This window comes from Pocillopora damicornis, chromosome 10 (assembly GCF_964200805.1).
Source record: "Pocillopora damicornis chromosome 10, jaPocDami1.2, whole genome shotgun sequence".
Classification (NCBI taxonomy): Eukaryota; Metazoa; Cnidaria; class Anthozoa; order Scleractinia; family Pocilloporidae; genus Pocillopora; species Pocillopora damicornis.
Window position 1 is genome coordinate 20,432,937 of NC_142679.1, and position 16,682 is coordinate 20,449,618.

Consider the following 16,682-nt stretch of genomic DNA (forward strand, 5'->3'; position numbering starts at 1 on the left):
AAACTTAACAACACTATTTAGTGAAACGCCCTGAAGCAAACTGCTCATACTGTACCAATAGAAGAGCTCTCTTTTTGAAACGCCGAGATGAATTTCTTGGCCTTCCTGGTCACATTTATTTGGGGCTTTATTACTAGTTCAAGGTATGGAAATATCTTCCTCTTTGCGGTATTCTGAGTGTAGTGTTTAATGCTGTGCACGGCACTTAATTTAAACTGAGAGTTAGACTAACGAAGCCATTGTAGTTTCAAAGATGTCCCACGCGCTTTCTGTATGTCGGAGTTATGTTTTTAGTGGCTTGTCCTTTCTGTTTTTTTTTTCCCAAAAATTTTATCATGAAAATTATTCATATTTTAGTTTAACCTTTAATAATAAAAAAAATTTGAAACACGCGTTCAGCTCAAAGCACGCTGTTATAACTATTTTAGAAATTATGGGTGACCTCGCAACATTCGATAGTGTAATATAAGATTTCTTTGCGTTTTCGTTTCCAGAAGGAAAAAATTCCAGTCCTCTTTCCGTTAAACCTGCAGAGCTCTCCTGTATTACTGACCTGGAGACTTTGCGCTAATATTTCCGCACAGCCCCAGCTCTTGGATAGAGAAAACAATGGCAAAAACAATACATTGCCATTGGGAAAACATATTTATTACAGGGCTGTGCGGAAATTATACCGACTTTGCTTAACTTCAAGAAAGTGAAATTTTATGGCCTAACGGTATTTCGAACTGGTTACTGAATAGAAAGAGATTCCAGGAACGCTCGAAATGACAAGTTCAAGTGTTTTCTTACTTGCTGGTAAGCCAACATCATTCGTCATTCAAAGCAAACGTTTTCGTACAAACATTTTGTGTGTTGGTCATAGCAACACGGAAAGTTTGAAGTGAATGGAAAAGATGTTGAATGCAGTGTTAGTTTGATTTTTGTTATCTATTTGTTCTCTTGAAATCTTTAAAAGGCAGAATATTAGTCGGCGTTGAAGCGAATCGGAAAGTTAGTGGTACAGTAGTAGTAGTAGTCGAGGCTTCTAAACGCTAAATTCCAGCCTATAGATGATAAATTTCAATTTTGTTCCCGGTTGGAATCGGTTACTTACGCTCAAATGTGGGTGTATTTGTGTTTTTTAAACGTGACCTTATCACTGGGCTCTTACGTTTCACGGTTCAAGAAATTCATTGTACAGTTGTCGCAGAGTGGTTGATAGGATATTTGAATAATCAATTCCTAAGTGGCAAAAAACTACAAAAAGATGAAGTAAAATTATACAAAGAACCAATATCTATTGTTCGCATTTGTAAATTTTCCAATTCATGGCTTACGTTTTAAAGGGAAATAGGGAAGAGGCGTCTTTTAAATGGAAATTTTTAGAGCAATTTGTAAATATCAGACAGGGGCTTAAGGAGGCGACTGCCTTTAACCCAAACAGAATAGTTATTCATATTTCTGTCTACTTTATCCCAAAAGATCAAAAACAAACATTTCCTCTCTTCAGTATCACGAAATTTTACTTTTAAGAGTCATAAGCCAGAATTTTAAAATGACGACCTCAACTAACCCACAGATGCTATACTATCAAAATTTTGCTGGGAATCTTCTCTACGTGCTTATCCACAAAAGGGATATTCTTTTCATCACTTTTCTCAATTTGTTTTGCAAATAACATTTATTTGTCGTCTTCAATTAAGTTTCATTTAGCTTATTGGCTTTTTAAAACAATGTTAATATTGTACATCTGAACAGGTGAAATAGTTTGAGAGCTTGACGCGTTCAAAATGGCGTACAACATGCTGTTAATAATATTGCTTGCGATATTAAGATAAGGAGATAAGATTACATGAGATAAGATAGCAACTGAGCCATTTAAGGTGTTCCACCCGCAATATCGAAATGTAATTATCGAATCGCTACATAATTTTACGCACGATTAGTATAAGAACACGCTTAGCTAGGTCATATTTAAACAGCGCTGGACTGCCGTGAGTGAAGTGAAGGGTTCAAGTCCCAGACCCGACCAATACTTAGGGATGTTCTTAAAAAGTTTTTGACACTGAAATTTTCTGACACTTTCTGACTGTGTCTCTGAAAATTAAATTATTTCGAGGGAAAATAACAGGGCCTGAGATATTTGAGCACGGTGACCATCGAATTTATACCAAATTGTTTGGAATTATGGTATTATTTTTTAATTGTAGACATGCATCAGCAACGCGTTGTGAAGTCTCCCTTCCTCAGCATGTCAACTCGGCCGCCTGTATGTCACTGAGGAAAGCTGCTATTGCCAAGAACCAGGAGATCTACACATACAAATTTGATCCAGCTGTTCACGGGTTCGCCCTGTTGAATATGACGGTGCAGGAACTGGGAGCGGTTGCTCTGAAGGACCCTTTCATGGCATACTACACCACAGCATATGTGACAATGACAAGAGCCAGTAACTCACTTCACCAATTGTATCAAAACTTGACATCAGAACTAGGCGAAATTAACCAAATTTCGGAATACCTAGCTCTATCAGAGTTTTTCCAGACGGGCCTGGAACCAATTGTTGGGGTAAACTTAGCATTTTCATTTTTATTCCTTTCTAACTTACCACTGATGATTTAAGAAAGCCCCTAAATTTGATCATGCAAATTACGGTTACCCCGACTATGGTATAACTTAGAGAAATTTCCCTAATTTTTGATTACGCCTGAACTTTAGATCACTTATTATTCCCATATCTCAATTTAAATGGGCTTGATTTGTTGTAAATCTCTTTGTGCCCCCTCTCGTCCTTTACTTTCCTTTCAATAGTTTTCAACTCTCATTTCAAGGATGGATTTAGGTCGAGTCCAGCTTCAACCAGTATATACATGGAATATACGTGTTCTACACCCTTTAGTAATGTCATACAATCTTTACTTTCTGTGACATGTAACGTTGCTGATTATGTTTTCAGGAATATGTGAGGCTTCCGTCCAGACATGAGGCTTTTATCCGAGACAAAACTGAATGGATAAGCGACAAATTTTTCACTCAGCAGCGTTTGGCCGGTCCTAACCCTATGTCACTTAAAAAAGTCACCATTCACGGTGAAGGTAGGGTAATTTCCATCTTGCTCTATGCTACAGCGAATATATATCGAGTGGGCACTGGGATGGAAGGTGGAGAAGAGAATTGGAGAAGTAGGTACTGGACACACACAATTGGATCTCTCCAAGGACGGCTAGATCTAGACTTAATTGATGACGGATACACTGCCACTAGACATTATTATAAAGGCATTTTTCTTCTTTAGGTAAAGACGGGTATTGTGGAAACCACGTTTATCCGGGGTCGAATTTTTCCGCAAACGCGTGAACTCCTTAAAGTAAACTCTTGATCCTGTCACGGTAGTTCTTTGCTCCCCATACAAATTGCCAATTTTATCATCCTCAACAGAATCAGCAGTTGGACTGGATTGGAATGAATTGAAAAAAACGCTGAACCCTGAGTTTGACTGGGATGGTGCTGTCAAACAGGCTACGAAGTCGAAGTATTCGTTGAATAAAGTAAGCTCACAATTTGATTCATTTTTATGAGGATACATCTCGAAAGCGTTCTGTTACCTATCCGAGAGAAAAGGCCTTTTTCCCCGCTGGTGAAAAAAGAATAACACCTTTCTTTGTTCGAAGCCGGAAGCAAAAATTGCCATCTTTCTTTCCCTATGTATGCACACGCGTGTTGCTGATTCTACCAGATTTTCGCGAAACTAATCTAGTAATGGCTTAGCTCAGCCACAAGCCCGCCTCTGCAGCTCAGTGGTAGAGCATCGTCGCACGGAGTCCAAAGGTCCGAGACTCGGGGATCCTTATGGGTAGACCTTGTGACAAATGAATAAGAACGTCTTTCTCAAGGCAAGACCTTTATATGCTAAACGCATCTACGATATTTCCCTACGCTTTTGTTCCAAAACGTTTAAAACCTTCAAAGAAGTATCTTCGAAATTAAATTTCCGCAATGATTGCGGAAATAGAATAGCTTAGGTGTTTAGAAATGCCAGGTTTGGAGAAATCCTTCTTAGACTAACAATTTGTTACGAAACAATCTTAACTTGTTCCGCGAAACTTTTTCATCTCGCTATTTTCGCGTTCCCGAAGTTGCTAATTTTAAGATGAAAATATCTGGATTTTCACTTAGAAAATTATCCTACAGCTTTATCTCCACACGATGAAAACAGTTGAGTCAATCAAATTTCTATTTTATTTTCAGGCTATCGCACTTGGTCGCATCTTCGCTCTTCGTTACGAATTGTGTGATGACATGCCTCGTTCACTGGATCTCACAGACCGTAATCCAGAAAGGAAGATGTGGAACTTTCTCTCTCCTATTGCCTTGTTCGTATCGAGGAAGGTTGGTCGGAGAAATCAACTCGTTCCTGTGGCCATACAAATGGACTATACACCAGGTAAGATGGAGTTAGAAACATGTCCTGACTTTATAGTGGCAGATACTAAATTTTGACAAGGAATATTTGATTGATTACCTAACCCTATCGATGATTTATTTTCTTTTACACCTTGTCAATTTTCGTAAATAAAACAAAAATAGCAGCAGTTTCTTCGTTTATTGTTCAGGGAGGCAAAACTCTTTCTGAATAAAGTCTTACCATTTTAGACTGAGACAACCATCCTTGTACATCCGAATAACGGATAATAAGAAACTGGACTTCTTGTCGTCCAATTCTGTTTGTAATCATTCTCGTGATTGAAAAATTGGACTCCCGCTTCGCGGTTGTCTAATTTTGTCAGTCACTAGTATGATTACAGAGCGAATTGGACTCCACTTAGTTCTATTATCATTACCAATCATTGACACACTGATATATACTATGATTGGTGAATTTTGACGAGTTTTAGTCTTATTCGAGTGTTGTACGCATTTGAACATAATTTTTAATGTTAAAATGTGCAATAAAAGCAATAAATATTATCATCATTATTGTTATTGTTATTATTATTATTATTATTATTATTATTATTATTATACACTCTGTAAAACATTCTCTCCGTCAGACTCAGCAGTTTACACTCCTAAGAGTGGGGACAACTGGATGCTTGCAAAACTGAATGTTCAAATCACTGATCTGGGATATTCACAAATCGTCGAACACCTTGCTAAGGTAAGAAATTATCCTTTGCTCAAAGGTAATTTTCTCTTATCTTTTGATAGAATTACTAAGAAATCGTAATCTCCATCTGTAACTCATTACGTTTTCTTATGATTCCGCTTTCTTTGCTATTTTGGCGGCGATAGAAATGAGCGGGAACCAGATACTGAGATTAAGGATACCGGGACTGTAAATCAAATGTGCGAGAAGCAAGAATAAAATCGAGAAGCGAGATATTTCAATGCAGAGGTTCATATGCTTTTATAAGCAGGAAGAAATACTTCAAAAGCAAGTATTAACTTTTTCGTTCTGCATTTTGATTTTCAGGTTCATTTTTTTATAGAGCCATTCTGTATCTCCTTAAAAAGGACCCTACCACCCGCCCATCCGCTGAACCAAATGCTTAAGTATCACTGTCGAGAAGTGATTGTCCCTAATACGTTCGGAACCCCATCGTTGGTTGACGAGTTTAGATTCATGGATCTTCTCTTTGCTTTCGGAAACGACGGGGCTAATAGACTTCTCCGTGATGCCCATGAATTTTCGACTTGGGAAGTCACAGACTTCAGAAGGAACATTAAGGTAAAGGCTCCCCACTACTTACACTTATTCTCATTTCGAAAAATTACAAAATTCTCCTTTTCTCTCTGTCCGTCGGTCTGTATGTCTGGCTGTCTATCTGTCTGTCTGCTTATCTCCTTGTCTGTGTTCCTACTTGTCTGACTGTCTCTGCCTGTCTGTCTGTCTATCTCTCAGTCTGTTTGCTTATTTGTCTGAATATTTGTCTATCTGTTCATCTGACTATTTGTCTGACCAACTGCCACCCTTTTGGTCTGTCTGTCTCATGTATATCGATACGCACTTTTGAGTCTTCCTTGCCCGAAATGGCTTATGAACTTTGTCTATTCTCATCATTTACAAGAAACGAGGACTTGCAAACCGAAACCTCCTGCCTTACTTTCCTTATCGTGATGATGGTATGAGAATCCTAACAGTCATCGAACGGATGGTGGAACGTTACGTAGACTTGTGAGTGAAATCATAAAATTTATGCTAAAACATTATATAAAATAATGATTCACACAGAATCTGTTTTTTTCACCTTTATTCAACTATTGCACTCAAAACTTTTAATTCAAGTTTACTTTCGTGACTGAAACTTTCGCTTTTTGCTAATCTTAGTAATTTGCGGAGTGATTATTACTTATAGACGGGAAACATGGCCTAACTAGCCAATTAGTTCTCTGTAACTGCATCATTGGGACTATAGAGGAACTCGTTTCTCAATTCTCTTTTTTGGTGGATGATTGAGGTAATGAAATACTATGCAACTTCTTTAGGTATTACAAAGACGACGACGACGTGGCCGAAGATGAGGAACTTCAGGCTTACATCAATGAAGTATCACTAGATGGAACTGGACCCAATGGAGGAATTGGACGGGTAAACATGAATATTATAGATATGGAGTTACGCTGTGCACGTTGCGAGCTCCGCTGTAAACATTCACACGCTTTACTATCGGAGTGTTACTGAAATAACGTGCGCATTAAGCAACAATAGCTGCACCTGGGCTTCCATTAATTCTTCCATTAATTCTGCGTTGCCGTTCCAATGCTGACTTAACTGTGCATTGCTGAATAAGTTTGTTGAATTTTGGAAACACAGCTATTCATGACCAGCACTTGTTTCATTCATCAGATTCAAGGTTTACCATCTACTATTGGATCCAAACAAGCGCTCTGCGAGATCGTGAGTCGCATCATCTCACACTTGACGATTGCACACGCGGCTGTCAACTATCAGATGTCAGACTACGCTTCGTTCATTCCAAATCTGCCAACAAAACTGTATAACGATAGTAGAGTCGCTGATGGAGAATTTTCTGTTTTCCGCTTGCCAAACAGGGCTACCTCGGCAGTAAGTTTTAGCTCAAGCTTTACAAAGGATTGGGAGGGAGGATGTGAGAGAAATTAATCACTGGGAAATTTCGTCGTGGTTGAATAATAATGTCAGTTTAAAAAACGTGATTTGTTTCTGGATCCTTGCTGTATCTTCAGATGTCAGTTGGAATCGGAACAGGAATTGAATTGACTATAATCTGGGGTATGCCACAGCAGACAAAATGTTGTGGAGATCTGTGACGCAATGACGATGACGACGACAACATAGGAAATTTGTTTACGGCTTGCTCTACAATTTTTAACTAAGGAATGAACAGCATTGATTGAATTCGGTCGTAACAAAAATTTCGTCGTATTAAAGAGGGTCGCTATTCAGTAATCAGAGTCCTTGTTCCAATTTCAAGTTCGAAAAAGGATATGTCTTTGCCAAAATTGAAAATCCAGTAAATACCAATAGTCGAGAACTTCAACGAAGCCGTTCCTCCCCTCCGTTCTCCACACTGTTCAGGACTTAATTAGTTTGTCAAGTGTTGATATTGGGAGTATTGTGGGAACAATTATCCTTAACTAAATTAGTTCTTCGTTCTCTTTTTTTTTTTTTACTATGACAACAATTGTGTTAGCGTAGTTCCAAGTATTGATATGAAGTTGCATGACCTCCTTTTTTTTTGCGTTTTAATTTACAGATCGAAGCCAGCTTTGTTAATTCCCTGGCAACATTCCGCTTCGATTCCTTGTTTGACTACGGCAATGAACTTGAGGACCCTAAGGCGGCCAAGCTCATTAACTACTACTTTTGCTTTTTGATGAGAGTTCTTCAACCGAAAATGCAACTAATCAATCAGAGGCGAGAGAAATATGGCTACCTAACCTATCCGTATTTAATTCCAAGGTGGATGCCAAATGGTATTCAAGCCTGAGACTCTTGTTAATTGTCAATATGAATGCATGTTTAGAATCGATCCACATCGTATTTTTGGGGTCCATTCTTGTCTCCAAAGCCCTCATTCTTTTTTGCAAGCGCATAGATCAATCTTTACAAGGGCCGCATGTAATGAATTATATGCGAGTTCAAGTTATAGATGCATTACATGTACCCAAATATAACGCGCGGGTCGATCAATTTCCGGCGCTGGGGTTGAAGATTGCGGGCTCTGAGGACAAGAATGCGCAGAGTTGCATTACTACCCTTTAAGTGTGTTATGGTCAGTTGAGGAAAATAATAACATAAAAAATTGTGGTTGTTGTGTCGTGTTGAGCGTTAGTGGGGGCAGCTCATCCACTCGGATGGGAATCTTAAATGATCGATGTGGTCCTATCTGTTAGTTTCATGTAGAGCTTTCTCGTGTAACCTTTAGGAAATAAAGATCCTTTCTTGGGCATCTCTTTTTTCATTTTACACTGGACTCAATTATCTTAAATCTTACGAAAACTTAAAATGTCGTTCACTTACCCCTCAGCAATCAATAAGGAAAAGAACACAGTTGTGCTGAGCTCTTCCTGAAAATAATTTTGATGATAACAACGATAGTAGTTCGGCAAAAGAATAACGTCATGACATGTCAAACTCATCACAGTCATGAAGAAGATGAACACAGTTGATAAACCTTACGTATTTTAAAGCATTTCTATTCTTAAATTCTTGAATTTGGTCTTTTGCAAGGTCACTCATAAAACCTTCAATCGCAAACTTTTAAGCCCTCCTCCTTGTTACCGATGTTGTCAATTTTTTATTGGAAATTTCATCAGGTATCATAAACAGCTACATAACTATCCAATATAAATTTCAAGTGCATCATTTAAGCATTTTATAATAATTAACTCCGTGCAATTCTGATAGACTACTGAAGAAAGCTTTCTCATATATTCATGAAAGCCAACAGAGATATACATACAATTTTCAAGATAATTTATTTTCAGATCTTGGGCGTGAAAGGGCTTACCTCGTAAGCTCTGAAAAGTTTTATCGGGTCCATAAATACATTTTCCAAAATTCGATACTCTTTCCGATAATTTTGGATGCGGTGTGGAACTATGTAGTGAGTAACACCTTGCTCTTGAGAGGGTGATCTCGGAACAATCGATTTTGGCAATTTTTCTCTTCTTTTTCTAGACCTGCTGAGTCGTATGGCATAAATGACCGAAATTTAAGGAAGCTTGAGTTTAATCTTCAAAGTCACTGAGCCACCTCTAAAAGATTTTGTGTTCGGCCTGTTTAGCAGCGCCTCACTCTTGAAAATTGAATCTTGAAATTGAAACAAATCGTTCTGTCTATTTATGGTTTACGTGTTTTGTTTCGTTTATTTATCTCTTAATTTTTTTTTTTTTCATCTGTCGAGTCATTAAGCATAAATGACAGAAATGTAAACGAAGTCGAAAGGTCAGGATTTCAAAAGCGAAAGTCCCTTCTCTGAAAGATATTTGTCTTGTACATATGCTCACATAAGTTGATCTGTGTCACCACAAATCGAAGTAAGAAACCCAAAGGACTAAGTTGTATGGTTAAATGGGTTCCTGAGGAAAGTAGTCACTGCCAGCTGTCCCAAGACAGACTAAAAGCGAATTACATTGTGTAGCCGCGTCAAAACTTTGGTCGAAAGAGCTCTTTTATCGAGTGGTCTGGCCGTGCGCCATCGAGGTAAGAATTGCATTTTTTTGAATAATGGTTTGATTTTGCAGAGTCCTATTTGCTTTCGATTCCAGAGGCTTTGTTAGATATTTTCTATAAAGTAACAATTTGTGCAAGTTGTTTGATAGCAATTGGCAATCTCCATGTGATCTGTTCGATCATCACTGTATTTGTTTAATAGGCTCGACTACTAGTACTAAAAAAAATAACTACTAGAATCTTAAGATTTCATAACACCGGAGATCGAAAAATGAAAAAATAAAAACGTGCTCATAGTTCTTTTAGCCCAATCTTGGTAATTTTTATGTATCTAGTTGTTTTCGATCATGGAAGTCTCAAAGTTCTGCGCGCGATGGTCGAGTCACGCGCATGAGGAGCATGCAGTGTATGGCTCTGTGTTCATGACCTCCACTCGCTTGTCTCGTGTTGGCCTCCACTTGGCTCAAATACGCAACAAGATAATTTCGGCAATTATTTGGTTTAATATACCGAAAATATTCAATAGAGTGTCGAAGCTTTGATGCTAAGTAAACTCAGAGCAGTAGGGAAATTCGACCATCAAATCTGGCTGAATTGAAATATATTTTAAATAGATATGCCACAGCTTTGTGGTAGAATATCGAAATGTGACCTGACCTGTTCGTTTATTTGAAATCTTATTATTCACAAAAGCGATCACCTGATAAGTCTTCATATAAGTTAAGTACGTCAGTGGGAACGCGACTTAAGGCAATGTCATACGATAGGCAGCGATGCGAAGCAAAACAACACGTTTAATGTTCATATCTTTGAAAGACTGCAGCAACTGTAAAATTTGTCTTTGGTTGATCAGTTGACAGTTGACATTAGTTCCTGGCGAAAACAGCTGGTAATTTTTTTTTTCACGCAGATAAAGATTTCACGTGCTTGTTTTTCGCGTTACCGAAAAGTTCTCGGCTGTTATCATAAACTTATCAATAAAGGGAAAAATTACTGAGCGCTGATTGGTTGAGAGAGAGGGCATTTTTTCTTAATCGAGGGCATTTTTAGAAATCAAGAGAGGGCATGATTACCTGTTAATGATTGGCTAATCCGTTGCATTGCTAATCCGTTGCTTCCCAGATAATAATAGACTGCGCGCGTGATTTTCCTTCGTATAAATTTTGCCCTTTATTGATAAACAAGTAATCCCATGAGACCTCGTACTATTAAGGATTAATTGCACTTGAGTTTTCAAAATTTTCCAAATTGCCCTCGTCGCTTCGCGACTCGGGCAATTTTGGAAAATTTTGAAAACTCTCGTGCAATTAATCCTTAACAGTACTTGGCCTCATGTGATTACCTATACAAATCATGACTTGATGTGCAAGTGGAATTTGTCCTGTTAGTCACGTGTTTTATTGTTAATAGAGGGGAAATCTCGATGTCGTAACATGGATCCACTTTTATTTTGGTACCCTCATTGATTACTGATCTGTCAATTCTCCTTCGGGTTGTGTTATTCAAATGGTTCATTTTTAACTTACTGAGACTATACTCGATGTAACTTATTCAAAAGTGGAAGAATGCTATTAATCTGACACCATTTCGAAATATGAGCCTCTCTATGGGTACCCACGGTCTTCGTTTTCTTCGCGATTTTTTTGCAAATCTTCGTTTTTTTTAGGAAGATCTTCGTTTTTTCAATGACGTCATTAATGATTACATTATCAGTGGACTATTTTTGTTGTTTTCAGCCTTGTAATGGCATTATGTGGTTTCTGTGAAATGTGGTCATATGCCAAAATTCAGAAATAACAGATATTTTCTGTAGTGTTTACGAGTATTGACAGTTTTGTATCTAAGTGTTCGATTTGATCACGCAAATTTTGGTCAATTTTCAGATCTTCGCTTCAATCTTGAGATCTTCGTTTTTTCCACGGTGATCTTCGCGTCTTCGATTTCTTCGGAAATACCCATAGAGAGGCTCAAATATAGAACGTGATCCACTTATATGTCGAGTGTTACTAAACTGCAGATCATCCGGAAGCTGCGAAACCTGAGGAACCCATCTTTTTTTTGTAAAAGAGAAGCAACGAATATTAAAATTAAAACAAGAAAGATCCTAAAACTATTTGAATAATCGTTTTCCGGTATAAAAAAGACTATATTAAACCTGGCAACAACTGACTTCATTGTGGTGACACTCACCGTACAAGGGTATGTTATGTCGTAAGGAGCAATCACCAGACATATATCCCGAGCGTCAGTAATTTCAATTATAATTTGAAAGCTCTAACGGTTTGAGTACTACAATATCCGAACAACGCCTCATCCGAAGGCTCACAGCAAACCTTTAGGCTGGGATTGGCGGCCTTTTATTCCATTTCACTGTATTAGAACTGTAAATGACTCTCGAGTGCCGAGGAACACGAGCGTAAAGTAACTTCATCGTCCGTATTTCCGGTTGATCGGGACGTCCAGAGCGAAGTATGCAGTGTTTTGCTTCCCGTGGATTCGTTCCAGGTTGGCGTTACACAGACGTACCTCGTGCGTATTAGGCTGACGGATTCGTTGATTCGTTCGGTTGACGTTAGTCACTGACGCACCTCGTACGTATTAAGTTAATCCGCAGTTTAGTAACACTCTTGTATACCATCCAGGAAAGGTAATTCATTTCATTCTGATCATGATTCAGGAAGATTTCTTCATGGCCTCCATAGCAACACCGTCATACCATTCAACAAAAGAGACAACTAATTACGCCCGGTTATGCAGGCTTCTGGTGGATGCTGGCTCAGATGCCTTAAGAGACGCCTTTGATAAGAGCCGACCAACAGGAGACCTGAACTCAGTTTTGTCAAGTCCTCCAGTTCATGCAGTTTTACAATCACTTCGAAAGAAAAGAATTCTTAATCCTTCTCAATGGGGAAAACTATATCCTGCCATCAAATCTGCAGTTTCATCAAAGAATTTCGATATCACTCTACTGATGGTTTTGCTGAGGAATATATGCGGTCTTGTTCGTCCAGCTACCGGCTGGGATACACTTCCTCCTGCAACAGACACAACCCTTGAGGCAGATGTCGTTCGCATTAAGTGCTACAGAAACACAGTTTATGGTCATGTCAGCCAGGCCTCAGTTGATGATCCAACATTCAATCAATACTGGCAGGACATCCAAGGCGCGTTGGTGAGACTGGGAGGAGCTAGTTACCAAAGTGCCATTGATGATTTGAAAAAGGAATGCATAGACCCTGATTTCGAAGAACACTACAGAGAGCTTCTTAAACAGTGGGTGATGGATGAAGTCAGCGTCAAGGAAAGATTAGATGAAATAGAAGAAAAGTTGTCTCGCAAGCTGGATGATTGGAAAGAATCCATAGAAAATCCAGAAAAGAAAACAGGAGTTGGAGGTAAATAATAAGCCATTTTCGATATATTAAAAATTCTAACATGGCTCCAAGGCTAGGGGTAATAAAAGAAAAGAAATTAATTATTCACCTTCAACCTCGATGTGATTTCTTTCGTTTTATTCCCCCAAGCCTCAGAGCCAAGTTTGAATTTAATATTCATATCAAAGTTGACAAAGTTGTGAAACTTGGGGCAACTTTTTCTCCATAAAAAGACATCACATGGGTCGGTTGCGTTTACCCAGGGCAGTTCGCATGCCTTTCTACTCTTTTCTTATAGCTTACATTTATCTAACAGCCGCACAGTGTAAATGTATTGAAGACAGGCAGGTGGCTTGGGATCATTACTGTTAGGGGGGAGGGGGGGGGGGAAGATACCATTATGTGCATCCAGAGCCTCTCATTAAAATGGTGCAAAGTCGAAACTTAGTCAGTTTTCTATGAAGATAAGACATTAATATTCAGTCCTTGGAAAGTAAAATAGGACATGTAAGCCAAATAGTTGCCGAAAAGTATTTTTAGAGTTTCTATTTTCCTTATCTCAGGGAAAACTTTTGGGATTGATATTAACTTTCAACGAGATAATCTGTAATTAATTTCGAGATAGCCATGCAACAATGAGAATGATGAAATACATTACGCTTCTTTCGAAATAAGTGGATATACATTAAGTTACTTTTTCAAAGTTTAACCTTTGCAATTCTTTCCGCATCACTTTGCGTAAAAAAAATTGAGAAATCAGACGGAAAAATACGCTATTCAAGAAAAAAAGAATTAAAAAACCATCGACAAAAAATAATGAACATTAACTCCAGGCAAGCGTGAGATTTGCAGAACTTTCACACTTGAGTAAAAAAATAACTTGAAATTACATTCGGTCAAAAATTAAACTTGACGAAAGAATTGAATGCTTCTGATCTGGTCTTATTTTCAGCTGTAGCGGCATACACAAACGCACTGAAAGCATCAGTAAAAAGCCGAACTGAGTTTCATACCTTACCTTCCCCCACCATGAAGAAGGCCAGAACAGATGACATATACACAAGTCTTCTCATACAACACGGAAGAAAGCAAATTGAAGACCTAGATATGAAAAGGAAAGAACGCTTACGCCAGTACGGTCGAGTGAGTGGAGAGCCCGTTAAACATAATCAAGAAATTTTCATTTGTGATACCGATCGTAACGTGGTAAAAATACCAAGGTCTGTCTTAGTTACTGGGAAGGCAGGGATTGGTAAAACGCTGTTTTTCCAAAAGTTTATTCGAGATTGGGCCAACAACATGTTGTTTGAAACACAAGCAAACTTGCAGCTGCCGGATTTGAAGTTCGCATATTTGCTGACTTTCCGCCAGTTGAATTCACTTGGAGATGACCGTGTTACTTTGAGGGATATCTTAAACAGATCTTCAATCCTAGATGAACACTCAAATATCGAAGACTCTGTATTTGAGTACATTCTTGATCATTCAGAAGAAGTTTTGATCCTCATTGACGGTTATGATGAGTATTCGAAGAGAAATTTCATCGAGAGTGATTGGGATGACCGTTACCCGAATAGCGCTCATGAGGAAATGCCAGTAGCAGCCCTGTGTGCCAAGCTGATCAAAGGAAAACTCTTGAGAGATTCCGTTGTCATGATAACTTCAAGGCCCGATGAATCTGATGAAATGACAAGTAGAATTGGCTTTGATCGGTACGTTGAAATTACAGGATTTACCGAAGAACAGGTGAAGAAATACGTAGAGAAGTATTTCAACGAAAACAAAGTCATGAAGAATGCTGTAATGGATCACATTACAAAGAATGACAATCTTGTCAGCTTCGCCCACATTCCAGTTGTCTGTTTTTTGATGTGCTCTTATTTTGAATACCTCCTAAATGAACCAGTAAACACTGACGTCCTCCCGGTCAACACAAGTGAAATCTATTTTGAGGTTGTGAACATGTTTCTAGGAAAACGTGATAAGGAGTCCGCAGTCTCTTCCGAAGATACTCTGGACAAAATGTCAGAGTTTGCGGCTCATTTGCTTCAGGAGAGGAAGTTTATTTTCGCTTTAAAAGATATGAAAAGGTTTACTTTAGAAGAAGTTAAAAGCCTAAGAGCGAACGGTCTTCTTCACTGCGGTCCTCCTTTCAGAAAATCTTACACTGAAACGACGAAATATTTTTGTTTCACGCATTTCACTCTCCAAGAGTATTTGGCAGCTCGTTGGTTTGTGAAGAGAAAACAGATCCCCTCACACAGAGACAATGTGTCAGAAATGATATTTCAGTTTATGTCTGGTATTTTATCAAAGCAAAAGGACGAATTCTTTATGAGAGCGTTACTTGAAAGACTCGATTGGATGTACAGCATTAGGGTTGGAGTACTGCCAAAACTGCCAAAACTGCTAAAACTGCAGTGCATCATGGAGTACCAAGAGAAGAATTTCGCCCAAAGAATTGTAAAGGAACGTTTCCATCAATTTTGTGATCGTGATGGAGTTATTGAATTTGAAAAGTTGGCCGGTGCGGATTGCACTGCTGTAGCGTTTTTGTTTGATGTCATTAGGACATTGAATGCAGATAAAATCACTGGGGAGAAACAAGGACCCCTTCAACAGTCATCTGTGGCGCTGGCTAAAACATTGACGCTCTGGAAATGTCATCTTTCAGAGACTGGGTTAAGAGTAATCTACAAGGCGTTGGAGAAAAAGCACAGCCCTGTTACCGAACTGTACCTGTATGACTGTGTATTGCAGGAAAAATGTGTTCATTTACTTGGGGAATCGTTGCTAGTATCTAAATTAAATGAACTGGGTCTGGTAGAAGCGCTGATCACCGATGCCGATGTTGTCAGTCTATGTCAAGCATTGAAGACACCAACATGTAAAGTCGCCACACTGAATCTGTTTCGTAATCAGATCACCGATGTCGGTGTTGCCAGTATATGTCAACCACTACAGACACCAACATGCAAAGTCACCACACTGAATCTCGGTCTTAATCAGATCACCGATGCCGGTGTTGCCAGTCTGTGTCAAGCATTACAGACACCGACATGTAAAGTCACCACACTTGACCTGTGTCAGAATCAGATCACCGATGTTGGTGTTGTCAGTCTATGTCAAGCATTACAGACACCAACATGTAAAGTCACCACACTTGACCTTTGTCATAATCAGATCACCGATGCTGGTATTGTCAGTCTATGTCAAGCATTGCAGACACCAACGTGTAAACTCACCACACTACAATTAAGTCATAATCGGATCACCGATGCCGGTGTTGTCAGTCTATGTCAAGTATTACAAACACCAACATGTAAACTCACCAAACTTGATCTGGGTTATAATCAGATCACCGCTGCTGGTGTTAACAATCTTTTCCAAGCATTTCAGACACCAACATGTAAAGTAACGGAATTACGTCCAGGTCATAATCATTTCTTTCGTGAGAGCCAATCATGGAGTACTGACGTTCAACTAGACAGTCGTTGAAATTCTTGAACAGTGGAAACAATGATTCAAATTGTTTGTTAAATTTAGGAACGTTTGAAGACAGTTTATCTGGAACGAGTCATTTGTGCAACTCTTTCCCGCTCCTTACTCGGTAGAAATACTATGTCATTGCCCAAAATAAAAGAAATGGAATGTGATCTGACTTTTGA

At 38.7% G+C, this 16,682-nt stretch overlaps 2 protein-coding genes across 5 annotated transcripts in view; both read left to right on the forward strand.

Annotated features, from left to right (window-relative positions):
• Nucleotides 1-8,412, forward strand: part of LOC113664631 (polyunsaturated fatty acid 5-lipoxygenase) — a 19,288-nt gene extending 10,876 nt beyond the window's left edge. For 2 of the 3 annotated variants that reach the window (XM_089185285.1, XM_027180256.2), the window contains exons 3-12: nt 2,193-2,550; nt 2,939-3,077; nt 3,421-3,530; nt 4,231-4,426; nt 5,034-5,140; nt 5,456-5,710; nt 6,051-6,157; nt 6,469-6,571; nt 6,830-7,048; nt 7,719-8,412. In XM_089185285.1, coding sequence (XP_089041411.1) covers nt 2,193-2,550; nt 2,939-3,077; nt 3,421-3,530; nt 4,231-4,426; nt 5,034-5,140; nt 5,456-5,710; nt 6,051-6,157; nt 6,469-6,571; nt 6,830-7,048; nt 7,719-7,952 — 1,828 coding nt within the window. In that variant the 3' untranslated portion in view covers nt 7,953-8,412. Of the gene's footprint in view, nt 144-2,192; nt 2,551-2,938; nt 3,078-3,420; nt 3,531-4,230; nt 4,427-5,033; nt 5,141-5,455; nt 5,711-6,050; nt 6,158-6,468; nt 6,572-6,829; nt 7,049-7,718 lie in introns of all 3 variants that reach the window. The other variant, XM_027180255.2, reaches the window with a different exon arrangement.
• A 989-nt stretch (nt 8,413-9,401) lies between these two features.
• On the forward strand, nt 9,402-16,675 carry LOC149039326 (NACHT, LRR and PYD domains-containing protein 3-like). Of its 2 annotated transcripts, none has more exons than XM_089185270.1 (3): nt 9,402-9,670; nt 12,318-13,035; nt 13,967-16,675. In XM_089185270.1, exons 2-3 carry the CDS (start codon nt 12,330-12,332, stop codon nt 16,510-16,512), a joined length of 3,252 nt encoding a protein of 1,083 aa, XP_089041396.1. In that variant the 5' UTR covers nt 9,402-9,670; nt 12,318-12,329; the 3' UTR covers nt 16,513-16,675. The 2 variants fall into 2 exon arrangements, with proteins under 2 accessions (XP_089041396.1, XP_089041397.1); XM_089185271.1 differs by having other exon boundaries at nt 9,416-9,670; nt 12,322-13,035.
• Nucleotides 16,676-16,682: the final 7 nt, after the last annotated feature.